This window comes from Barbus barbus (genome assembly GCF_936440315.1).
Source record: "Barbus barbus genome assembly, chromosome: 7".
NCBI classification, from domain to species: Eukaryota; Metazoa; Chordata; class Actinopteri; order Cypriniformes; family Cyprinidae; genus Barbus; species Barbus barbus.
Window position 1 is genome coordinate 12,539,912 of NC_136735.1, and position 26,673 is coordinate 12,566,584.

Here is a 26,673-nt window from a genome sequence, read left to right on the forward strand (position 1 = left end):
CGGACAAACTGCATTTTTAGCTGTAGTATTGTTGGCATGTGTCGTAACAAACCTTTTTGGTCATGTAGACAAACATAGAAAGAGTAAACAAACCCATGAGTTTTGAGCAGGAAAACTGGTGAACGTGTATAAAATTATTTCCATGCATTTATTTACATAGTCGAGTATTTGTCCTCGCGATTTACATGTAATGATGTTTAAACCAGACATCAAATCTTAAACTTAAACTTAAAAATGCACCCCATCTGCTTTAAGGGTTCTATGATTTTACCCTCAACCTTTCTCCTCAATCCTTGTTCCTTTAACCTACTCCATGTCCTTCCCACACAACAGTTCCCATGAATGTTACAAAGCCTGCCTGAAGGAAAACATATCCAAATGCACACACAAAAATAGCAGAGGACAATGTCACACATAACCATATTTTATTCACAACTTTACATTTTGAACATCACCTCTTTGAAGTTGTACAAGATATCGCTGGCCCATAGGTAACAGATTTCTCTCCACAGCAGTTTCCTGCAGGAGAAAAGAACATAAAAAGATGTTTCGCATCATTTTAAAGTTTACCATTTGAAACTGGAAATTGATGAATAAACTGCGATATGGCCTAAACACAAAAAGCTGTTAAAAGCCAAGTAAATTAAGTAGCAAATACACTGAAGTGTAGGAGCATCACCCTGTATTGTCTGCAGTCTATAGATTTTCCAGTAAGATGAGAGGCTGGTGTAAAATGAATAAAAAAATTAAAATATTTATCAGTATACAAGCTGGTCAACGTTGTCGCTTATTCTGCCCACTGAGTCGTCTGTCTGGCTAACAGGTAAAACTAGTTTCACAATAGCAGATTTTCAGTTGTCTTCTTCTTTTACATATGGAGTAAAGGATCACAAGTCAGGCAGCGTTTCACAGTAGGTGGGTGTTAAAAGACCCAGCGACTCCTGAGTTAATGCCCCTGCTGACTTTCCAACAATGTTTGGCATGGTGATAATGTAATCAAGCACCATTTGCCTATTTACATGAGTAATGAAATAAGAAAGCTGAGGCAGAGCAGCCCGTCTTTACTGAATGTATTTTATTCCTGTTATGGCAAAGCTGAATTTTCAGCAGCCATTACTCCAGTCTTCAGTGTTACAATATTCTTCAAAAATCATTCTAATGTGATCATTTGGTGCACAAGAATAATTATTACTACTATAAATGTTGAAAACAGTTGTGCTGCTTAATTTTTTTTTTTTTGTGGAAACTGATACATTTATATAAATTAAATAAATACAATTTTTACGGACCCCAAACATTCTTTTTTTTTGCTGTCACCCCTCTTCTAAGCACAACAGAACAACTCTTCTCACTGCAGACTGTAGTATGATGAAGTAGCTTTAGTAGATGAATTTAATTTTTTTTTTTTTTGTAGAGGATGCTAAGTACTGTTTGCAGTTATATGTCAAACTCATTTTTAATTCAACATAAATGAATAGTGACTTAAGAACTTTTAAAAGTTTTATTTTTTTTGATAAATGTACTGTTATATATTTTATATCAGCCATATGTTACCTGTGTCTGTTTTACTTGTATTACTCATACGGAGAGGAAAAACTGCAGGTCTGGGAAGTCCTATGTTAAAACCATTTCAAAAGTTGAACTATTAATATCATGTGGTATCTCAGATGACAGATTATTTTAGATAATGTACACAGATCATTTAGTCCTTACACAGCACTTCACAGTTCTGAAAGAAGAAGCACAGATACATTCTTACTAAATGTTTATTTCCACAACATAGTTTCATAATCCACCAAATACTTCTGAGAGTTACATTGTAGCTAACAGGGAACTAAATATATGAACTAGTAAATCAACAGTATCAGAACTTAAAAATAAATAAATAAAAATGCACTACTCATGTTAAGGACTTTCCTCAAATGAACAGGTTCCTTCAAATTCCTCTTCAGCATTGAACTTCTGCTTGCATTTTGTGAGATGTGTTTTTAACTGAGCTCGTCGAAGAACAGTGGCAGGACAGTAGCAGCAATGAAAATGGGCATATTCTCTGCATTTTAAGTTACACTTGACAATAGTGTAATCTGAAAAAAAGTAAAACGAGTGAATTAATATGCCTTGACAATGTAACATCTTAATGAATTTGGAAGCATTCTACACACCATCCTGCTGGACAGCCAACTTCAGATGATTCTGGACGTGGTTAACAACGCTCCATGACTCTCTTGGCTTGTAGACCCAGGTCTCACAAAATGGGCAGTGATACTTGTCACAACACTGAGTGCACTTGGAGATACAGGGGCTTTCTCCATTTTTAAGGACAGTAATATGCGTCTAGAAAAGGATATTTACAATTAAACAATGATTAACATATTTAACATCAACATTTTGAATAAGACAATTCGCTAACAATTTGTTATAATCAAGATTTCAGCTTGATATTTTTCAGTATAAAGTTTGCCTTGACAACTTTTAAAATCTACTATAAATATTCTTACATTTGCAATATAAGGGTTATGAGGACCCAGCATGATGTTAGGAAAACAGTAAGTCATTTCCAAAAGAGCAAATGTAAAATGCAAGTGTCATTAAAACACATGAACAATATAACAACAACAACACAAATTGTGCTCATTCACTTACTGTTTCACTTGTTGGTGTTGAGTCCATCCTTGTCATGGAGTATGATGACAAATAATCCTCATTATTACGCACGTGCATTAAAGACATCCAGTGTGTCACCAAAATCCCCTATTATGCATTCACATTAAAAACATCCCCTATGCCAGCCAAATTATTATGTAGCGGATTAGATTAACTACTTCATCGTGCTACAGTCTGCAGCAAAACCCTCTTCTAACAGACAGGCAATGCAAAAATGCTGACCATATTTAATAGAAACATGATTTAATTGTCCTTTTGCTTTTTTTATATAATGTGGTTTATATAAATTTTTTGTGCACAATGTATTTAATAACCTAATTTGCCTTTTTTATATTTTACACTTTTTTGAAGGTTATGGAAAAACATTTTTTTTTTTTTATATATATACAGAACATTTTCTTTAATCTGTTCAATCCATTAAATCAAATGATCTGTTGATAATTTCTCTGCTTAACTGATTATCAAAATTGTCAATTGCAGTCTTAAGCCCGATTCGGACGGTAATTGTTTCTCATATGGACGTCTGTAAAAATTGATTTACATATCACCTCAGTGATAAAACTCATGGATTCGGATGGCGAATTATTCACAGTGGAGGAGTGAGTTCTGTGATCCTGCGAATCACGTGGCCAGTCACATGATTGTGTGCTGTAAATAAAATTTATTTTATTTAAAAATGTATTCTTATTATTGTGTAAAATGTATTTAAAAATACTTATGTAAAATGTATTCTTATTATTCCAAACATATTTAATAATGTATAATCCTATTTATTATTTGATTAATTAAATTTCCTGTTTAAAAATAGGAAAATACGCACTATAGTTGTATATAATTATACGTGATATATATCTGTTTATAATACCAATTTTAAAATTGTATTGCATACCTGCTGCTGCCATAATAAAGACCCACTTCGAATGTTTACGTGCTTTTCTTCTCTTTCTGCTCTGGTTATGAAGTATTGTTCATTTAAATACTTTCCAGCATTTCAAAAATAAATACATAGCTATGCAAATTACACCGAAGTACAACAGTTACCGTGCGGTGTTTGGGAGTGTTCAAAAAGGGTTTAAACGCTGAATTCTGAATTGATTTGTTGTGGATGTGGATTCGGACGGCAATTAAATTATCACACGACCTTGGTGTTTGTCAAAAAACAGTAGGTAATTCGGCCGGGGATTTTTATGGGGGGGGGTGAGAGAAAAACAACGATGTCCTGGATTCGGACAGCAATTAAATCACCAACTACCCCCTGCATATGGTGAAAATCACTTGCGTCCCCCTGAGAAACTATTATTTCATTTCCATTTCATTTTATTAAGGATAACCCCTTGAGATGAAACATCTCATTTTCGAGGGGGTCCTCAAAATAACATCAAACAATTACACACAATTACAAACTCGCACATAAAGCTCTTATTACAGTCCGAATCGGGCCTTATTCTAGTAATTAGCCTACATTTTGCACTGTCAAACAAACAAGCATAAACATAAACGGGATAGTTTACCCAAAAATGAAAAATCTGTGTGAAATCTCACTCATGTCGTGTCAGTTGTGTTGCTGTCTATGGAGGATCAGAAAGCTCTTGGATTTCATCAAAAAAATCTTAATTTATGTTCCGAAGATGAACAAAGGTCTTCCGGGTTTGGAATAACATGAAGGTGAGTCATTAACGACAGAATTTTCATTTTGGGGTGAAAAATTGTATGGGCAGACCATCTAATGCTAGTAGGACAGATTTTCACAACGCCTATGCTAATACATTTGTTTAAAATAATCTATTTGTCTATTTATCTATTATTATAATTGTTGTTATACATATAATTTCCATTTGAAATGTTTATTTTTTCAAATGAGTTTTCTTCCATAACATCCAAGCAATATAAGCCCTAGGGAATTACCTTCATTCACACAATTGTGTCATAAATAAGAGGAATTCATATGTATAATTCATCATAATGCAAGCAATTAAGAGATTAAATCTTTGAGCCTGTGAACTCTAACCTTTGCTCTCCTTCGAAGGTAATCTCTGCGGTTGTGTAGCATTTTAGTACATCGTACAATCACCTCTGCCTCCCGTCCATACAACTGCGGCAATGCAGAAATTATCTGTGTAAAAGTAAAGCACAATACACTCTCTAAAAACATGACTTTATCTTCATTCATTTTAGATAATCAAAATAGATCATCTCATCAGACAGAACAAATAAAGAGGACTGAACCTTCGCTGTAATCGGACCCCACTCAATGTTCCTGCTATAGCAGGCCCTCTGCCACACCTGAAACTGAGTCAGGATCTCCCTGGCCACAACCTGGTGAAAAAACAAGAATCAAAAGTAATATTATTTACTTGATCGTCCAAGAGCCTATAAATGAAATTCACTTATATAACTGCTTACACTGAATTTCCTCTGCTCGTTTATGGGATGTAAATTTCCTTGTTCCATGGAAACTTGTTCTGCAAACCTTTGGCCAATCTACAACAAACACAACAACGAATTATTAAACCACAATTTTCATTGTTAATTTCATATCAATTTGGATGCATTTAGAAACATTTCTATGCTTCTGTAATATTCTGCTCAAAAAACATGTTTTGTGGTTGAGAGACTGACTGCTTTGTATTAAAATACAGTTAATTTTCAGGTTATGCATAATATCACGTGCATATAATGTGCTTGTTTATTATCATAACAGACAAAGATAAGTCTGCAAAAACACAGACAATATTCATTTAAAATTATATTTCTGAATGAGTACTGAATGTTTGTCAGAAATATCTGCAGTCTTGCATTAGTCAGAAGGAACAATGAAATTAATCAAATAACAAATATCAAATTAAATATTCCCAATTTAAAAGTCTTGCTAGCATTTACTGCTTTTGTTGGAAAAAAGTATACAAATCCATCAGATAATGACCTGTATGTAGGGGAAAATAGTTGTCCGACTACAATCACTCCAGGAGAGGCAGGCATCAAGACACAATGCTGCTGGAGATCACAGAAATCTTGTGGAAATGGCTGAGCAGGAGGTCTTGAATTGTCCAACAAGAGTGTTCAATCCAAAAAAAAAAAACACACTGAAAAGGAGACTTGAGGTCTGAATGGAAGACTGAAATGGATCTGGAGCATTTTGGACTAACTTTACTGACTACGGACTGATTGTCAGGAACAAGAAAGAGAGGTGCTAGTAGTTGCTACATCTGATGGTTCATTTACTTTTTCCAACAAAATGGCATGAAAGTTGACGTTACAAGGACACATCACAATTTAAGAGAAGGCCAGGGTACCTCTTTAGTAAAAATATAAAGTGTAAAGTAATTCTAAAAAGACATTCTCAGGAAAGAGGATGCGCTACATACTCTGTCTTGACTGTTGTTGGAAGGAATATATAAAAACATTAAATACATAATATATACCAGCTATTACACATTGATCATACAACAGCAAAATAACTCCTGTTGATGAAAATCAGTCATTCCAATTTATATAGACGTATTAAACCTAAATAAGTTTCCTTATCTTTCTGTAATAAAAAGATTCCATGCATAATTTGTCCAGATCTTGTTTAGTTGTCTCTAGCGTGGCAACCATGGGACAGTGGTATCTTCTTGAGTTTTAACAGCGCAGACCATTTATAACATGTAAACATGAATTGATCCAATTCGGAATCAGTTCAAACTGTTTAATTAAATTTCCAAACATAAATTAGATATGTTTATTTCCCTCCTCTTCCATGGGCTTTCAGTAAATGAGCCTTCATCTGCCTGGGATTCAGAAAGCTCTTTCCACAGTGAGGGCAATTGTAAGTCTTCCACGCGTGGCTGTGTCGTCTGAGATGAACTCGCAGGTTGGTGGCTCGATTAAATCGCATCCCGCATTGAGTGCAACTGAAGAGTTTCTCCCGCGTATGGATGTTCTGATGCTGCCTGAAGTTGCTCATTCGAGCGAAGGCCTTGCCGCAGTGCAGACAGACGTAAGGTCGCTCCCCTGAGTGGTTTCGCTGGTGAGCCTTGAGCTCGAAGTTGTACGTGAACGTCTGATCGCACTGCAAACAGCTCAGAGGCTTTTTGCCCTTGTGGATCAGCAAATGAGCCTTGAGGTCGCATGCTCTTGCAAACTTTTTCCCACATTGGGTGCAATGGTGGGATCTTTCTGCATAGATTTGTTCAGGCGTCCCATGTTTATTCTGGGAGAAGCGCTTTGGGTATTGTGCACGGCTGACTGCTTTCTCGCCTGGACAAACATCAATGTGAGAATAAAGGACAGAACTCTTTGAACCAGGATAACTTTGTCCATTTTCTGGTTGGACAAATGAATGTGACCTCTCTGGTATGCTAGAGAGCATCAGCTCTGTTGTGCATAAATGACTATGTTGTGCCCTAATACCTTGATGTACCAGTGTGCTGACTGAATAAGGTGTGAAATATGAGGTGGCGTCTGGCATGTCGAGAGAGTTTAGACCTGGAAAGCTTTCTACCTGTATCTCCTCCTGATCACAAGGTCCTCTGAGCTCTCCCTGACTCAGATCAGCCATTTCTGCATGGCATCTGTCATCTCTGTTGACGCTGTCCCACACTGGAACCATCTCTTCCTCCTCCTTGACAGGTAGAAGATCCAGCTCCGTTTCTGTTTTTACTCTATTGTTTGGCGAAGACGATGGAAGGTCCTTGTGCGCATCCTGAGCAGAAGGACTTTGTAACAGTCTTGAGTGGTTTGAGTCCATTTCCTTATCGAGAGTAAAATTTTTGTCGGATTTGTCTAAATTGTTCACTCTGGGATTGAAGTCACTAGTGGACTCACTGTGAATGACTGAATTGCCCAGAATCCTCTGCAGAAAATCCTGATGAATTTGTGCATTGGAGTTAGGTGTGACGATCTCTTTTGCATTCTGTCTGTGTACATCATTCTTCTCAGAGTGTGTGTGTGGTGTTGTTTGTTTGGTAGACTCCAGGCGTTGTCTGGCACTCCAGACTTCTTCAGTCAGAGTAGGTTGATTAGCAGACTGATCTCTCAGGCTTAGGCCTAAACAAAGGCTGTTTGCTCCTACACCAGAAGAAAGGAAACAAAATTAAGGAACAGCATGATAAGTATTTGAACATATGAAGAATGTATATATTATATCTTATGTTCTTAACAGTAAGAACACCGATGCATTGCAATCTATCAATGGAGGACTTAGTAATTTAAAGAATACTGTACTGACTTGCAAGATGAAACTGTCATTCTGCAGGTCAGTAATAAAAGTTAAATAAAACAATCACCTATTATCTTCTGCTGGTGAGAATGGATAAAGCACTGCACATTGTTGTAGCTTGCAAATATTTATTAAAATTGACAATTAACATTTTGAAGTTCTTCAGGAATTTTAAACGACATGCTCTGGTGAACTTCCAAGTGTAGAAATATAATCAAAATAATAAGAGTAGCGTTAGAAAAAATACCAATAATACATTTTTATAAAAGGACATGTTTACACAGATAGATAGATAGATAGATAGATAGATAGATAGATAGATAGATAGATAGATAGATAGATATGAAGAAAATTTTAATAAATAATAAATATTATTAATGTTAACTATTTACATGTGTATGCGTGTAGATTAATAATAGTATATATAAAAATGGTTGTTCTATATATAAATTAATAAATATAAAATATTATGTACAGTACTATGTTTATTTAATTCTATGTATTTCAGATTTATTTAAGTCTAGTGTCTTGTTATTGTCCAGTTTTAGATGTGCTGTAACCAGTGTTATTTATATAGCCTACTATTATAAATTCTTTAAAAAAATACTTTTAATTAGCCATGTCATTTTTATTGGGATTTGTTTTTTAAATACTTTAACTTAAATTTATTTTTATTTCAGTGCGAGTAGTTTTAGTATTTCAACTTATTTTATTGCAGCCATTTCTATTTTTATCTAAGTTACATGTTTATCTTTTACATCTAATACTTTTATTTTATATAATTTCAGTTAAATAAAATGTTTTTTAATAGCCTGCATTTGGGTCTGACTCAGAGATGCTGGAATAGGCTCCAGCCCTCCCTACAGAGGATAAGTTATAACGGGAAAGGATGGATGGATGTTAATAGTTTAAGTTATCAATAATAACAGTAGTTTTAGCTCACCCCGAACGGTCTCTACAGGCTGGCTCTCATCTCTGCTGCTGGACTCTCCTGTTCGGCCACAGTCCAGACACCGTGTCTTCCTCCCCCGTTCCCATTCCCTCTCCCTCTCCCGAAGTTTACTCTCAGACAACTGCAACCTTCGTTTCAAGACCTCCACCTCCTGTTTACAATGACCCACTTCCTCGAGGAAGCTGCCCTCCACCAGCCTGGTTATCTCAAGCATGGCTGACTTGAGGACGGTCTCCATGACAACAGAGAGCTGAGACTGGAAAGTGAGGAGAAGGGCTCCTGACATCGTCCTGCCGCCTCGAGGACACCTTGATGCAGTGAATGACTCCGGTGACAGTAATCCCCCTAAAAAGACATCAGAAAACTGTGATATTACTGGCATCATGACGACCAACTAAAACCCGTGTCAACATATTCCAAACCTGTATTTTAATCAAGACTCTCAGCAGGTGGGCGTTTGTTATTGTTGTTTGTGCAGGATGCGGCACACAATCTGATTATTACTGCAACGCTGCCAATGCTATGTTATCAGAAATATGTCTATATATGCATATGAATAGTTTCACTTGGTTTTCTGTGGTAAATAAGCTCGGTAGTGACCCCCTCTACGGGCCTTTTGTGTAAAAAGTAAATGAAATGAACAGGACAGTGACAAATAGCAAAAGCCACATTGTTCAGACGGTAAGTACCTGATGAAAACGAAACTCGCACAGCGAAATCCTCAGCAAAAACGCGGAATAAGGTGAAAAATACGGTATTATTGTAGTATTATTATCGTAGATGTTGACACTGTCATCTTGAGCGGATGCAGGAAATGTTGATGTTTCCTGTTACTGCCCTCCAGTGGCCTGGAAGATGCCACACAGTAGTCGAGGTTTAGTTTTCTGGTCTGTGCTGTATGAAAATGGCAATTGACTTATGTCTATGACATGCACCATTTATTTATATAAAATAATACTAATACTAGAAAATATATATATATATTATATTATAAGAGTTACCGCTTACATTGTGTTTAAGTTAAAATCCAAAGCATTGATGCCACCTGGTGGGAGAAATAAAGAAAAACACATGTAATATCATTGTGTAGCCACTAGATGCTGTAGCCCAATAGACTGTGTATTTGCTAATAAGATTATTTTAAAACCTGTTTTATGATTTGAATATGTATTTATTTACAAATTATCTAAGACTACTAGGTGCTGATTTGTAGATTTTAAAACAAACAAAAAAAATCAGCTCTGTATTAATTCCCATTAGTTTGGCAGACATTTTTGATTGTGAAGATCACGTGTGATTTTTTTTAGCTTTCTAATTAGGGCTGTACAATTAATCGCACAGCATGCTATTGTTATGCACATCTCGTCAGTAAAGCCGGTTCCGTGATTAGTAGTAAATGGCCATCACCTGCTTTCAAATGAAGTGGCATTTAATACACAGAGCCTGTCGTTAGGCCCCGTCCACACGAAGACGGGTTTCTCTGTATAACGTTACGCATAAATTTTTTATCGTATAGGCGTTTCGTCCATACGAAACCGGCGTTTTCGAAGAGTGAAACCAATCATTTTTGAAACCGGGTCCCAGGGTAGCCTAAAAAGTGCCACATCTTGCTCTACACAGACCTAAAGTTTGTTTCATCATGTACCAGGGGAGAGAGAGCAAGCGCAAATGCTGGCAGTGGCAGGTCGTAGCGCCACTTCCGGTGGCATCGCCAAATGCCACCGGCAGCTGCCAGGTCTCTTCTGGCAGCTGCCAGATTTCGTGACAGATGCCACGGTTTTTTCTCGCCGTTTTTGGTGCTGTTTAAAACTACACTGTTCATGGTGGCGATCGATGGTGTTTTAATAATGCATAGTTCCCACAGGTGTGTTATTTATTATGATTGTTTTTATTATTATAATACATTTCTATGTATCAGCTGCCAGAGTTCGTATCAGGAGTCACGATCGTTTATCGCCGTTTCTGCTGTAAACTACACAGTTTTATTTTTAAATGAAAGATTTGATGATGCATATTACATACCAGCAAGCAGATGCGATCAGAATATGAACCCAATAAGCCAAACAGCATTTTCCCATAAAGAACACATAAGGAGTGCTTAGCTGTATAGACCGTATGCACGTGTATACTATACACAGGTGCGTAGCCAACATTTCAGAAGTGAGTGGGACAAAAATGTTATTTTATATATATATATATATATATATATATAGGATACTGTTTATAAGAATATAGGAAACTTAATTTTTTTCTCTTATGTCTTTTAATTGGCTTAGAAATCAGATACACTGTTGGACAATAACCAATAAATGATTTGTTAATGTACTACAAACACTTTTTTTATTCATTTTTATCAAATATAAGACAATAGTTTTTGTACTGTAATAAATGCTATGTCAGGTAGCACTGAATTGTTCATAAACTTACCTGGTAATTTACCATAAAATCACCTGGAGATGATTGAAAAAAAGTACAAATAAACCATATATGGTCGCAATCGTGTGTTTAATTCATGTTTCCAAAGGTTTCTGCCTTTTATTCAGATCATACAGTGATAGCTGGATGCTTTTGTCCATATTAGGGATTTCCTGGTACTTTGTAAGTTATTACTTCAATATGAGTCTGTCTTGCACTTTCTAAGCCCTCCGGCTTCGTGTATGTGTATATGTTGTCACATTTCCCTTAAATAAACATTACACTAAAAAGGCCAAATACAATTATATTTTGTATTTTTACACTGTGTAATATTCTGTTTATCAAAACCAATAAATGTCATCAAGTTAGTGTTTTTACGTATTTTACATTTATTCCAAAATAATAACAAAAGTAGTAACAATACAAACATTTTTTTTTTTGTCGACTGATGTTCAGCTGTTCTTTTTAACTTTACCAGCGGGTGTCGCTGTTGGACAATTACTTTATACATACTAGTGACTTTTACGCTTTTAATGTCATATTTTGTAATGCTTGCATTGATTTTTTTTGTAATATCGATAATTTTCTCATCCATTTTTTTTTTCTCTAAAGAGTCTCTGCCTCCCTTGCCTTGACTGATGGCAGGCAACGACTGATGACAGAAGCCGTACAACACACAAACATCAGAAATTCAGTATCTTAAATTATGATCCTTGCGGCTTTGAGGTTATGTACATTTTTGCAGGTTATTTTACATTAATTTCATGCATGCAAATTAATAAAGTGATGAATGGAAATTGGGCAGTTCAATTAAGTATAGAATTTTTGAAAAGCTAAAAATTAAAATGGACAAATGTGGGATCACCGTGAAATGAATTTTTTTTTATTACAATTTGTAGGCTATAGCCACAGTTTTACTACAAATAGCATGCTTAAACTATGGTGAGTGTAGAAAAACGTTTTATTTGTTGCAAAACAATGTGTAATTTTCATAAGTTTTGTTGCAAATAATTTTTACTGTTATTTTACAAAGAAAAACGGTAGTAATGTATAATATTTATAGAAAACATTCATTGTTAGAAAAGATCATTTATGTCATGTACTGTAAATGCTCTAGGCCTACAAGTTTGAGGCATTAATTGTAACATTTGTATATACACCAAATATTTTGACCATACTTTCTTCTTTCACAGCAGGAAAACATTTTGTGAGAGACACCAGGACTGCAGCTGACTGGTGCAGAAATAGAAATTGGGATGGAGAAATACAATTTCCCAGTGTCCTTTCACTGGAAAAGGAGGAACAAATTGCATGCCAAAGCAAATTGCAGAGCTGGATGGATGACTATGATGAAAGTTCTCCGGTGGAATTTTTCACTTTTGTATTTTTGGAAAAAAAAGATTATGGGGTGTTCTGCACAGAAATGATTGATAAATCAAAGTACAAAATCTTCGCCAGATTTGAGGAAGAATAAGTCATCATAAGTCATAAATCAATCAATGATCAATAAAAAACTCAATAAAAACTTGAGTGTCTCAATTACAATGGTCTCATGATTATTTCTATATATATATATATATTTATATAACAATATATACACACTTCCTATATATTTGTCTCCATTTCTCGCTATTAACTAACTATTGACTTTTGCCTCAAACTCCTAATTAGCCTACTGTTCAGGTATAGGGTAAGATGTAGCATATGGTTACGTATAATACGGCATTAGTATGTACTTTATGATTCTAATAAACAGCTTATATAGTAATATGCAAGCTACTAGTTAATAACTAGTGTTACATTAAATACATAAATATGTTTGCGTGTGCGAGCGCGTGTGCATATACAGTACTGGCTAGCGGCAGCTGGGCACTCCTTATCTGTGTGTATGTTCTTGATGGTAAAATACTTATGCAATTTAGCTTATTGGGTTCATATTCTGATCGCATCTGCTTGCTGGTATATAATATGCATAATCAAATATTTCATTTAATAAACGGCGACAAACGATCGTGACTCTTGGCACTAACTCTGGCAGCTGATCCATAAAAATGTATAATAATAATAATAATAATAATACAACAACTACAACAAAAAACACCACCGCACGCCACTGAGAACAGTGTAGTTTTTACCGAGCAAACAGCAAAAACAACGAGAAAAACCATGGCATCTGCCACGAGAAATCTGGCAGCTGCCAGAAAAGACCTGGCAGCTGCCACGAACTCTGGCAGCTGCCGGTGGCATTTGGCGATGCCACCGGAAGTGGCGCTACGACCTGCCACTGCCAGGGAGAACGCCAGGCCCTGCTGGACCAGGGGCGGCCCTATAGCCCAGGTGTGCCTGAAAATTATCCAAACTCTCTATTATATATTCGTTATTATTGTTTTAAATCACTGCTATTGATCATCCTTGTATCTGTTTGAGGGTTTTACAAATATTTAACCAATGAAAATCATTCAAAAGAGCTTGTCACTAAACTTTCTCCACACAAACTCAAATATGAGTTTACAGTTTACAGAAAAAAACAGGGGGTGCTGCAGCCCTATGGTTTTGTGAAACGCTGCCACTGGCTGTTACCACAGAGCATTACTGTGGTATTAGTGTATCAGTATTACATGGTATCAGTTGTGGTGCAATAGGAAAGGAGAACATGTCAGTTATTAAAAAGACCACATGAAAATATCACATGACCCAAGTACATACCAAACAGATGAAGTATTTAATTTTGCCGACAAAATTTTAACTTTACAAAACAACATATATGACAAAAATTGAGACATTAACTTCCTGCCATTTGGTCCATTTTCAATGCGATTTTATAATTTATATTTTTAATTTTCACAGAAAAAGAAGAAAATTTTAATTACAGTCATAGAGCCTGTAATGTAGATGGCTTACTGAGTACCTGATTAACCAATAATCTGTTTGCATGCATTACTGGAAGAGTTTACTCAGTGTGTAATAAAACAGTGTGTGGGATTTAATCAACAAAAGTCATTAAACTAAAAACAGAAGAGAAAGTAGCTCGAATGTACTCATTCTTCACACTCTAAAAAAACACTGAAACCATGTCATTTAATGTCATTACATTTTAAAATGTTAAGTTAAGCAGGTGCTTTCATTGGCCCTCCTGCATAGGTTTGAACCTTTAACCACTGACATCTAAATATGAACATGTAACTATTTAAGCCCACATCAGCATATGCACATAAATTTGTTTTTCAAACAGTTTACTGCATATCTTAAAGGAAAAGGAAAAAACAGTAATGCACCATTATATATGCACCATTTCAAAGAGCTAATGCTACGTACCTGAATATACAAACAAATCAAAAGGGATCCGATTTAAGTCTATACTTGAGTAATTGTGTTGTATTTATCAAGGCTTGTAAATCTCCATTTTGATAACCAGAGGAACCACTAAACCCAATAACAAAGAGAAAATTTCTAAAGCATGGGTGAAACTGTCCAGGTCATATTTGACCCCAAAATCAAAAGGATGGAAAATTACATTTTGTACACAGAAAGTCTATTTTTAGGCCCATTATAATTTATCATTATTGTTGTTTTGCATTTACATAACCAATACATGCTTAGTGTGTGTGTATGTATATATATATATATATATATATATATATATATATATATATATATATATATATATATATATATATACACACACACACTCTCTCTTCTTTTGATTTTAGGGTAAAATGTGGACATTTACTGGTGAGAAATAGCCTCTCATATCCAGAGAGAAATGAAAAGTGCTCTGCCTTAAAAAAAATTCTATTTATCTTAAAATTGGTATTTTCCCTTGAGTGATCCGGTCACATCACTACAGGAGAAAATTTTTAGAGCATAAGGTTTGAAAAATGAGGTTTAGTACTTTTAACACGATGCATAATATTAAAAATAAATTAACCAGTCAACGAAACATTTAATATGTTAATGTCTAAAGTACCAGATTATACCACTATCACCCCTCCACGTCTCATCATACATTAGAGTGAGTGAACTCGGAGTGAATTCTCTGATGTCTCTTCAAGTTGCATTTCTGGGTAAACCTTTTCCCACAGTCTGTGCAGATGTAAGGTCTCTCACCAGTGTGAACCCTGCGGTGTGCTTTCAGGTTACTCAGTTTGGTGAAACTCCGTCCACAGATGGTACAGCAGAACTGCCTCTCACCTGTGTGAATCTGCTGGTGAGCTCTGAGGTGGCACAGATGAGAGAAGCCTTTTCCACACTGGCTACAATTGTGCATTGTCTTTGCCGAATGGTGCCGTGTGTCCCCTTGAACCCTCATACTGACCATCTGCGGCAGACTTCTTCCTGGGTGTACGGCACTGAAACTTCTTTCACCTGTAGCGGCTCCTTCAGGATACTGATGGACATGAGAGGGTTTTGGAGCTGGAAGTGCTTTGCAGATGGGCTGTACCCGGTCTACATTAACTGCGCCATGATCGGTCACAACTGAATTGGGATGTAGAACGATTTTTGTGTTCTTCCTAACTGGTGATCTGAGATGATGCATGGTTTGTGGTGCAAGGCTCTGAACCTTGACGGGAGGCGCAGGATAGGTAACTCGCTCCTGTATTTGAGGCCTAGTGGTGAGAGGATCTCCAGGCTGAAGATCTAACTGTGTTTTCTTAGCACTGTTATAAGCAGAAACCACCGGAGGCCTGATCCTTTCCATATCTTCCCAGTCTGGTGGAAGCATCACTACAACTTCCTGTTTAACAGGCCCTGAGTCTATGCTGCCCACTTGCGGTCTCAAACCCGGAGACTCTGAAGAGACTGAGGTCCTGATTGGTTCTGGCTGTGAAACAGATGACCGTGCTAAAGGGTCTGTTTTAGGGTCAACCCATTTTGGGAGGTTTCTGTGCCTGACCTCATCCTCATCCACAGGTCTTTCAGTGCAAGATTTGCCACCTGGTCTATTGTCAGAATCTGTACTGCGGAGTCCATTGGTCTCTTCAACACTGCCTGGAGGATCTTTTTGTTTGTGTATATGAGGATGTATTACTAGACGAGCTTGCGGGTCTCTAGCGTCTGCTGCTTCCTCTTTCACTTCTCCTCCAGGTTTAGGTTCACACACTTGATCAGGCTGTCATGCACAAAACACATGTGAATTAGAAACTTCATACCAACTAAAGCTAAAAGTTATACTAACATATCTCAGCAAACTACAATGGCCCAGTAGATTGCTTAAGTACTTGGACATCTAAGCCAAACTTAAAATGTCAGAATTTTATTGCATTAGATGATATCAAATCAAACAGCATGTGCAAACAAATGGTTTATCAAAATTAACTGTAATTTTGTATGATATCAGTTTCCCTCCAGTTCACTGATGCCCTTTGGCAGTCAAAAAATGTCCAAATGCCTTTTGTCTTCTGGGTCACTGGAAATTACCAGTAAAACAACACCAAACACACATTTTGTTTAGTTTCTGGAGCTGCTGAAGGCTTCTCCTGATTTGCGCTTCCCTTGGGACTGCACCTCCAGCTATTGTCAGAGGCATTTTCCTGCTTTACAAGTGGGTGGTCCAAACCTTTGAAGAAGAAGAATAGCATTCAGTGACACTGAAATTAAGATCTGAATATTAAAAATATAATTACACCCGTTCTATGATTTTGTTTCAGTATTTTTCCTCAAATATAGGAAATAGGCCTACAATACCTTGAAAAAACAAAAGTCCAGAAAATTAGGACAAGGAAATAACCATTTATTTTTAAACCCTTTTGACATTTGCAGGTTTGACAAAAACCTCAAGATTACTTAAAAGTATTTACATTCAAAAATTAATATTAAAATATAAAATATAGCTCTACAAAATTATTATAAAGTGAAGTGACATTCAGCCAAGTATGGTGACCCATACTCGGAATTCGTGCTCTGCATTTAACCCATCCAACGTGCACACACACAGCAGTGAACACACACACACCGTGAACATACACCCGGAGCAGTGGGCAGCCATTTTATGCTGCAGCGCCCGGGGAGCAGTTGGGGGTTCGGTGCCTTGCTCAAGGGCACCTCAGTCGTGGTATTGAGGGTGGAGAGAGCGCTGGACATTCACTCCCCCCAGCTACAATTCCTGCCGGCCGGAGGCTCGAACCCGCAACCTTCGGGTTACAAGTCCGACTCTCTAACCATTAGGCCACGACTTCCATGTAAGCTGAAATCATATTTCCCAAGTCAAAAAAAGGTTAAGAATCACTGCTTTAGATCCTCATTACTTGTGAAGTTAGTTTAGTGAAGTTCATTAATTTCTTATAAGACAAATATCACATTGAATGTTCAGACATTTTTGCTGAAAATGATGACAGGGAAATTACTTCTCCACTTTTTAAACCACTTGACATTTGTTGGTTCATTAAATTATTATTGAAAATGGCATATAACTATAACCAACATACTGCACGTTGTTATTTGTCACTGAGAGGCGACGGGCCTCATGGAAAGCCTTGTTTCTACTCACTGCTCTGTGCTTCGGGGCCTCGGTGTAGTATCCTCCTCCTGGACACCGCTGTCCGACCACAGTCCACACACCTCACCCTCTTAAACCGCTCCCGTTCCCTCACTTTGGCCTCCGACACTATCAGCCTCCGCTTTAACACCTCCGCCTCTCGCTTGCCTCGATCCATCTGCTCCAAGAAGCTCTGCTCCACTAGCCGGGTGATCTCGTACATGGTGGTCTTGAGGACAGTTTCCATGACCGCAGACAGCCGAGTCTGGAAGGAGAGGACCAGCGTGTTCGTCATCCTGTGTCCGATCTACTCGAGCTCGTTCTTATCAAGATAAACTGACTGCTGAATGATCAAGGCATCAATGACCACCCGTGTTGATTTCTCCCTCAAATATTTTAGTATCTATTGAGTACTCATTTCACGCACAAGTATTTTGGGAACTTAATTTCACGGTAAATGTTGCACTTCACACTTTCACGGCCAGTCAATCAAACCCCGATGATAAAATCCTCACAATTATTTAGCATCGAGCTCATTACATCTGCCTGACATTATGAAGCGCGCGCACAAATAAATGTCCTTTAGGCGCGAGCAGTTGTTGCATAACGTCCAAATACATACTACCTAGTTTGTTTTGGAAGTGTGTGAATTTGACTAATGCATCATTCAGCATCAGTGTCTCAACGAGACGAGCAGACGGACAATGATGTTGTTGTGGGTGACGTCACGGGTTGTACGGTGGCCTTGTTGGACAGAATTAAGGGTTTTTACCCGCTTTCTTATAGAATAAACTAATATCATTTTCTAAACAAGAACCACATTACTTTCACACTTAAATAACTATATTGCAGTATTTATAAGACAACAAGTGCTAAGCTAAAATAAAAAAACATTACGTAAACGTTAACTAAAAAAAAATTAAACGTATATTTAGTTTAACTTTATGTATTAAAATAAATATTAAAAACTAGACATTAAAAATAGCCTAAAAACTGACAAAAACAAAATTACTAAAACCTAAAATTATAACTCATTCAAAATAAATTAAAAAATGTAAAATAATCTCTTTATATTAAGATGACACTGTTTTAATCACAATCAGTGGTGATCTGTGGTACTAAAATAGTATTAAAGGGTTAGCTAGAGATGTGACGTCCTGCTCCGAGGCTTCGAAACATCTGGCAGTGAAGCAGAGTACCGGAGCTTGATTCGTTTTGCCATAATCACGTGATCAGTGACGTCCGAAGCTTCACTTTCGTGTACAACCACGTGACTGCTTCGTAATCTGATTCAAAAACAGTTCGAACCCCTTGCGCAGGTTTCGCGTGCCGAGCACCTCGGAACAGAGACTGAGCTCTTTTGAATTGTCAGCATGAAACCAGCCAAGAAAACAGGCCGCTCGGAAGTCTGGCAGCATTTTCAACCTGTATCAACAAATAAAATAAGCTAATAATAATAATAATAATAGCAATAATAATAATTATTAGTAGTAGTAGCCTAGTAGTAGTAGTAAGATTGGTACTTTAAAATAATAATTATAATAATGAACTATAATATGAATAAATATTTACATGTGTATTTTATGCTTATTCAATGTATAACAAAATATGTTAAATAATAGGCCTACATAATGTAGGAAAAGAATTTCAATATATTAATACGTGACCTCCTTCTGTAGGCTGAGTGCCTAATTTGCTCTCAACAGCTTCCTTATAATAACAACACATCCTCCATGTTGAGACATTTTAGAGCTAAACATGCACTTTCACTAACGAGTTCACAAGCATTTCACAATTCCACAAGAATGTCCTTTTCTTTTGATTATATATGCCTACATGAGCCTTGCCTATGAATCCATAGGTTTAGGAATAAGGATAAAGCTTATTTGAATAAGGCTGCATGTGTTGATCAAAGCACATTCATAAAAAAATAGTTAATTTATCCCATTTATTAATTCTTTCATGAATTCATTAATAAGCTATTGTGTACTGCATCCACGCAGAAAAACTTTATTTTAGAAGAATTTTATTGTATTGCGTTTGGGGTTTTCAGAGCAGAAAGTGACTTATTACATGAAACAATCAACACTATTCATAAAATAATGATTATTATTATAATAATGGGCCATCTGGAACATGCATCACCACAAGATGTCGTTAGTGTTGGAAAGCTTCGAGTACTGAACCTTTTTACGAAAGCCTTGGTGCTTTGAAAAGCTTCATTTCACCATCACTAGGGTTAGCTCACCCAAAAACGAAAATTAGCCATGCTTTACTCACCCAAGGCCTCCTGGGTATATATGACTTTCTTCTTTCAGACAAATCCAATCGGAGTTATATATTAAAAATGGTCCTGGCTCATCCAAGCTTTATAATGGCATCCTTGCGTGTAGGACAGTTAGCGTAAGTTAGAGAAAAGTGTTTATAACGTTTTGAATATGGATATTTTTCTATAGCTTTACTCAAGTGTTTTCTAAATTTTATAACGCAGGACTGTTAAATGCTTGATTTTAATTGGCTGATTGACGTTCTAAGGCAAGGTTGTCAAACTCCAGTTTAGATATAACCCTAATTAAACACATCTGATCCAATCTAATAATTTAGGTTTATCTGAAAACTACATGGACTGTGTGATGGAGCAGGGTTGGAACTAAAGTCTGCAGGGCTGCAGCCCTCCAGGAACTGAGTTTGATACCCCTGGTCTAAGGAGTGTAATTATTTTTCAGTAAACACACAGCTATGAAGTCTATGTGAAGCTATGTCACTTCACATCGTGGCCACATTAGCACCTTGTATGTGAATTACTTTTTAGCATTTTTCTATAACTCAGTTGCCAGTTGTCAATTATTCCTTGCATGAGTTCTGATAAACCAATAATGAAAATTAACAATAAGCATTTGGAATAAACAGCTGGAGGATTTAATCAACCACCAACCACATAAATATTTCAAATGACATTTGACTATGAATCACTGAAGCAGAGAGCTGAAAATGGACTGATATTCCATGATGTGACATACATTGCATATTTGAGCAAATAAATATTTGGTAGGTTTATTAAAATAAACTGAACTAAATCTATTTTTCAAAATGAGTGTGACAGACAATAAAGCTATAAAGAGCATGAAAGTGACCATCTCTGACCACTCGACATCACAAGTAAACAATATTCAAACTTTTAAATGATGCAAAGTTGGCCACATTATCCATAGCATAACTTATAAGCATAGTTCACCCAAAAATGAATATTCTGTCATCATTTACTCTTGAACCTGTTTTACTTCATTTCTTCTGCTAAACACAAAAGACATTGTGAAGAATATTGGAAACCAAACAGATTATACAGACAGACCAAAAAAAAAAAAAGAAGAAAGACATTTCTGGAAAAAATTTAAAATCTTTCTTTATTCCACAGAAGAATGTCCTACAGGACTCAAACTACCTATGGGAAAGTAAATAAATAATGAATATTCATTTTTGGATAAACTATCCCTTTCAGAAAAACTAAATTTAAATTATACAGAAGACATAACTATACTGGGAGTTTCTACGGCAACAATGTTATGATTTATGGAAAACACCTGGATTTATGGCCTTCCAACAATTTGTGATTTATGACCTTCTAGCAGTACAAGTCAAAACAACTCTGTAAGGTAGTGTGGTGAATTAATTTCTTATGGATTGGTCTGGTCAGCACTATGTTTGCGCTGATGTGACCTGAGATGATCCAATCGTTTGAAGCTCAGTCCACAAACACCACAGCAGTAAGGTCTTTCTCCTGTATGAGTACGCTGATGGACTTTCAAGATATCGGCCCGGGTAAAGCTCTTACTGCACAGAGTGCACTTGTGTGGTTTCTCCTGTGTGTGAATACGTTGATGCAGCTTGAGATTCCACGGTCGGCTGAATTTGTTCCCACACAGCGTGCAGGTGTAGGGCTTGTCTCCGGTCTGACTGCATCGGTGCCGTCGCAGGTCACTGAAGGACGAGTATCCTTTCCCACAGTGGCTGCACAAGTGGAGACCGTCCCGCTGGTGGACACGCTGGTGCACTTTTAGGTTGCAGGCCTGAGTGAACTTCTTACCGCACTGGTTACATGTGTATGCAGCACTTGAACTGACTCGGTGGGAGACTGGGAAGGCTTTGGCAGAAGCCCTGCTGTCTCCTAACATTTGTCCAACATTAGGTTTCAGAGAGTTATTCAATGCATGTCCCTTATACACTGCACCACTAGATGTGTCCCCAACATACAGCGAGTGTCCTCTATGTCCAGCACCTCCTGCAACCCCACTGCGAGCTTCTGTAAAGGAATTTATGTCTTGCAAGTGGCCATCTGCATTAATAAGTAAACAGTGCATGTCTCTATCCACGTCTTTGGTTTCTGCGGTTGCTTGCACGGGTAAAGAACCTCTGTTTCCTCTCTTACTCTTAATGGAAGAGCTGTGATGTCTCCCACCTTCTTGGTCCAGGTCGTTTTGATCAGGCCCAACTGCAACTGATACTGAATTACCCAACATGTCTTCAGTTCTTTCTCCGAGACCGTCCAGGTCTCCCATGTCCAGTTCATGCACACCGTAGCTTGCTAGCTCTTCTGCGTCATAACGTGTCCGATACGTCAAGCCCTGGACGTCTACAATATCTGCGTAAGCTTCATTGTCAGCAGTCTGATCAAGTCCAGAGCTCCACTCTTCCTGAATCTGCTGCAGCTCCTGCTCACTGTAACTGTGAGCGGAGAAGGCTGACGTCTCAGCTCCTGGAAAACCAAGCATGAAAAAAAAAATCTTCAAACACAGTCTAATGTGAGAGGGTTAAAGTAGTAATCAGATGTTTAAAAATTACACCTTCAGTATCCAATATCCAACCATCCTGAAACTCTTTATTAGCGGCAGTGACATAAAGGGTCTCCTCTTTTAATACGCAGTCCAGTTTCCTGACCTCTGTGCTTGCAGACTACAGAGAACACAATGTGACAGCATGTGCACAGAATGTTAAAGTCACGATGAAACAGAAGTAGCAACAGATCTTTTCTTCTGTATTGTGATGAAATAGATTATCAGAAAAATGTAGGATGGGGATCTATATTGGTTGTTGATTGGATGGGGCATCCAGTTGATTTTAAGAAAGGGGCAGAGTTTAAATTTTGTTTCACTGGAAGATTGAGTTTTTAAAAAATTTAAACATGCTGGAACTGTTCACATTAAGATCAATAACAAGCATTTAGAAAATAATGCTTTATCTTCACAGCATTATTTTTCAGGTTTCAGACACCGCTTTTGAGAAACACTACAGTACAAACAAGGTTCGTAAAAGTGGTTTAACCAGTAGGCTACTCACCTCTGCTGTATTACTGGTGCTGGTTTGGACTTCTAATCTCTCTTTTCCCAAAAGTTTGTCGGACTCCAACTCACAGCTTCCCCAGTTCCCACCTGGAACTTTCTCCTGTTTGAGGCTGCGTTCATTTTCTACATGTGGTCAAGGGTGAATGCAACTGTGAGGGCATTGATTACACAGTCCTTTAATTGTCTTTAAAGGGATGGAAGGACAAAGTCATATATCTGGAATGACATGGGGGTCTTAAACAATTCCTATTTTATATGTTGCAGGTTTGGATTTTTGCGTTGTCAGAAATACTGGTTAACCTATGATGTTTTTTGGGAATTTTGTGACTTTTCCTCATTTAGGGTCATGAACAAGCCTGCAAAGTGTTGATGTGTTGTGGAATGTGCTTGCAAACTGCTTCTACAATTATGATGTTTGTGGGTCAAATAAAACCAGCCGCACAGACCTGAAATTAGAAATGTTTCAACCAGCCTGAGGGTACTTACATTAATATTTATGCATTGTCATTACGCATTTATCTGACATTTTTATCAGTTCTTGCATGTTCAGTTCACTGGGAATCTCATGATTGTTTCTAGCACCATGCTGAACTGCTCTACTCCTTGTTTAAAAAAAATAAAAAAAAACTACTGTACTTGTGAACAAATGTTTAAAGTTGTTAAATACACATTAAACAACATATTGCATAGTTTTATTTATATATTTACTTTGTATTGTATATTAAGGTTAAAGGTTTGCTATTTTTACCAGATGCTTTTATTGTATGATTTTTGTTGAATTGTGCTGAATCCTGACGACTACCATAAACCCTTTTTTTATTTTTAACCTAATACAAGGGTTAAGTTAAATGTGCAAGATTTCAGTATGCATGGTTCACACGATAAATTCCTGTTCTGAGATACAGTAATTACTAACAGAAATCACTAAGTTTACTATATCAAATATGAACTTCCTACAGATTACAAAATCATTCAATTACCTTTTGTATAACATGACAAATAGTGACAACCAAGACATTGAGCCTCAGTTGAATTGTGATTGTGTACAAACCTGATTGCGGTGACATTTTTTCAGTTTCCTCGTTACACACACGGCCTTTATCACACTCTGCACACCTCACACTCATCTCTTGATTTCTCCGTCTGGTCTCACTCCACTGGAGCCTCTTCTTCAGAGTCTCTACCTGCTCTCGACTGCGGGACACTTCCTTCACGAAATTGTCCTCCACGAGACGGGTGATCTCAAATATGGCAGCTTTAAAAACGGTCTCCATGACCCCAGACAGCTGTGACTGAAACGAGTGTATGACTTCGGACATATTGACGAGTAAACGGATTTAAAAAAGCCTTGAACCAACCGTGAAAAGTCTAGCTACTTTCTATGTTATATAAACAAGCTACAAAGGCCTCTAGCTCCTCGTTAGACGTTTCAAACCAAATTGTCACATCATGTTGATGTTTGTTTTCGAACCATCTTTTAGTTTTGTCAAATCTGCTCTAGTCCATACACTTGCTAGCAAAAGCTAGCGAGGACTGTTATTGTGTTACTGTCAGTTGACGCTAACAACCGGTTATTGTTCTCTAATTAGTGTCGCATTTAAACAATATAATATAAACGATACGCGGAGAATCAGTGCTGATCCAAAAAACATGCACTCGTCCTACAGCGGGACTGACTGGAAGCACTTCCTGAAGCAAAAATACGGATGGAAGTTAGGGACCTATTTAAAGGAACAGTTCACCCAAAAATGAAATTAGCGTTTATGGCGTTAACGTATTTACAACAATTTACTTTTACTCAAAATCACTTATTTAACATATATATTTCCCCAATAATAATAAAATAATTTATTTTCTTTAATGTTGATTTTTTTTCTGTGTGGGACAGTGTTTATTCATTCCTGAATGAATCAGACGTTCGAACGAATCACTTTAATGAATGATTCAGTGATAAAATCAGTGACATACCGCCACCTGCTGGCTGTTTCAGTGTCATTTTTAAAGTATAATTTATAATTATTTAAATCATTTAATATTTCTATATTCATAATTTTATATTTAAAACATTAATCTCAACATGAATTTATGAATTTAACTGCACTCTGCGCCTCATTAAATGTACCTACAAGCCACTTTTATGTTCTTCTGTGCCACCTCTGTACAAATAATTTTTTTATTAATACTAATTTCATATGATTGCTAACTTATTTGTCTTCTTCTTATTCTACTTCTTCTTATATTGTTTAAATTAGAAATTCTAAAAAGCTTATAAATTAAATTTTTTGAATTTAATATAGACGACATACTTTTAATAAAATTAGAAAAATGCCATTACAAAGGTAAAAGAAAATACCCCTGTAAATCACTTTAAGGAGTCAAATATCACCTCGTACTAGGAAGGCTAGGTTTTGATCAGAATTTTTGATTATTGATGAGTAATTTTTTCATTCATATTTCATTCATATTTTATTATTTACTATTTACTTGTCTTTTTTAGTTATAATAAATTCAATTCTGAGTGCACGTGATTCATATGTGGGGAGGGGGTGTGGCCCATGGGAAATAGTCCTGCCACCACAGCTGGAAAAAATCCTAGAGGAAACACTGTGTATATACAAATGAAGATGTACACAGCATTAAACTGTCCTAATATTTTTGAGTTTACTTCAGTGATCTATAATAGCGAACATATAGATCATAGGTTATTATATATCAGTGGTTTACTTTTATTTATTTCAACAGAAGTAGCAAAAAAATAATAAAAAGAAGAAAAAAAACTTGAAAACCAATGCTCTTTAGGCCTGCTATTGGAAAGGATGCAATATGCATGTATTTCCCTTTTCTAACGTAGGCCTATTACTACAGTAACGTAATCGGTTTTGTTATTTATGAAACAATATAACATAAAAGGAGTTATATGGTGTAAAACCTGCCAAAATTCATTTGTGAAACTTACATAATCCAGTACTTCATGTCTCATTTATTAGCATAGTTAAAAGCAATGTGCTAAAAAAATAGTGCCTGTTTTATAGTCTATAATTTGGAAACTGTCATTCTTATTTTGTGGGAAAAAAATGCATGTAATGGAAAGTTTTTATCGATATTTTTAACTCACTGCATTATCAATTTAGGCAATTAGGCCTTTTTTCCGAAATCAGCAGAATTTTGTCATGATGCAGGACTGTGTAATGCAAGTTCTAAAAAAATGTTGTGTCTCTGCTTTATCAAGACATCTACATGTGAAGAGTTCCGATGCAAAACCCTCTAACTGCCGTTTGAAATTTTCATCTAAAATGAGCATTTTTATGCTATTTTATGTTCAGTTGTTCCGATGGCAGTCAATCTGAACTCTTCATGTAGGGCCAGTGGATCTCAAAGTGTGGTACGTGAGCTTCCTCTGGTGGTACGCAGAGGAATCTCTGAATTAAATCTAAATTAGGCCGCGTGTCCACCAAAGCGTCCCTTTGTAATCACAGTAATCTGGTGTGTGGTGGGCGTTCTGGCGCACTATGGGTGCCGCGCATATCCAGGTGGATGAGGAGATACCTCCTCACATTGTAAAGCGCTTTGAGTGTCTAGGAAAGCGCTGTATAAATGCAACTAATTTATTATTATTATTTATGTTTTT

At 36.7% G+C, this 26,673-nt stretch overlaps 3 protein-coding genes across 6 annotated transcripts; all 3 read right to left on the reverse strand.

Moving 5' to 3' along the window:
* Positions 1-403: 403 nt before the first annotated feature.
* Positions 404-9,663, reverse strand: LOC306872035 (uncharacterized protein). 4 transcript variants are annotated; one of them, XM_079420368.1, is made up of 8 exons: positions 9,506-9,654; positions 8,808-9,161; positions 7,148-7,713; positions 5,068-5,145; positions 4,891-4,980; positions 4,673-4,777; positions 2,163-2,334; positions 1,310-2,084 (listed from the first exon to the last, which is right to left on the reverse strand). In XM_079420368.1, exons 2-8 carry the CDS (start codon positions 9,100-9,102, stop codon positions 1,906-1,908), a joined length of 1,485 nt encoding a protein of 494 aa, XP_079276494.1. In that variant the 5' UTR covers positions 9,103-9,161; positions 9,506-9,654; the 3' UTR covers positions 1,310-1,905. The 4 variants fall into 4 exon arrangements, 2 of the variants coding, with proteins under 2 accessions (XP_079276495.1, XP_079276494.1); XR_013784390.1 differs by having other exon boundaries at positions 1,750-2,084; positions 5,588-7,713; positions 9,506-9,663; XR_013784389.1 differs by lacking the exons at positions 1,310-2,084; positions 2,163-2,334 and adding an exon at positions 404-519 and having other exon boundaries at positions 5,588-7,713; positions 9,506-9,663.
* Positions 9,664-15,115: 5,452 nt separating this feature from the next.
* On the reverse strand, positions 15,116-18,447 carry LOC306872038 (uncharacterized protein). Its single transcript, XM_079420375.1, has 3 exons — positions 17,719-18,447; positions 16,673-16,788; positions 15,116-16,341 (listed from the first exon to the last, which is right to left on the reverse strand). The coding sequence occupies exons 1-3, from the start codon at positions 17,999-18,001 to the stop codon at positions 15,232-15,234; spliced, it is 1,509 nt and encodes a 502-aa protein (XP_079276501.1). The 5' UTR covers positions 18,002-18,447; the 3' UTR covers positions 15,116-15,231.
* Positions 18,448-20,605: 2,158 nt separating this feature from the next.
* LOC306872037 (uncharacterized protein) lies at positions 20,606-24,741 on the reverse strand. The gene is made up of 4 exons (XM_079420374.1): positions 24,097-24,741; positions 23,041-23,168; positions 22,548-22,656; positions 20,606-22,459 (listed from the first exon to the last, which is right to left on the reverse strand). Exons 1-4 carry the CDS (start codon positions 24,362-24,364, stop codon positions 21,381-21,383), a joined length of 1,584 nt encoding a protein of 527 aa, XP_079276500.1. The 5' UTR covers positions 24,365-24,741; the 3' UTR covers positions 20,606-21,380.
* Positions 24,742-26,673: the final 1,932 nt, after the last annotated feature.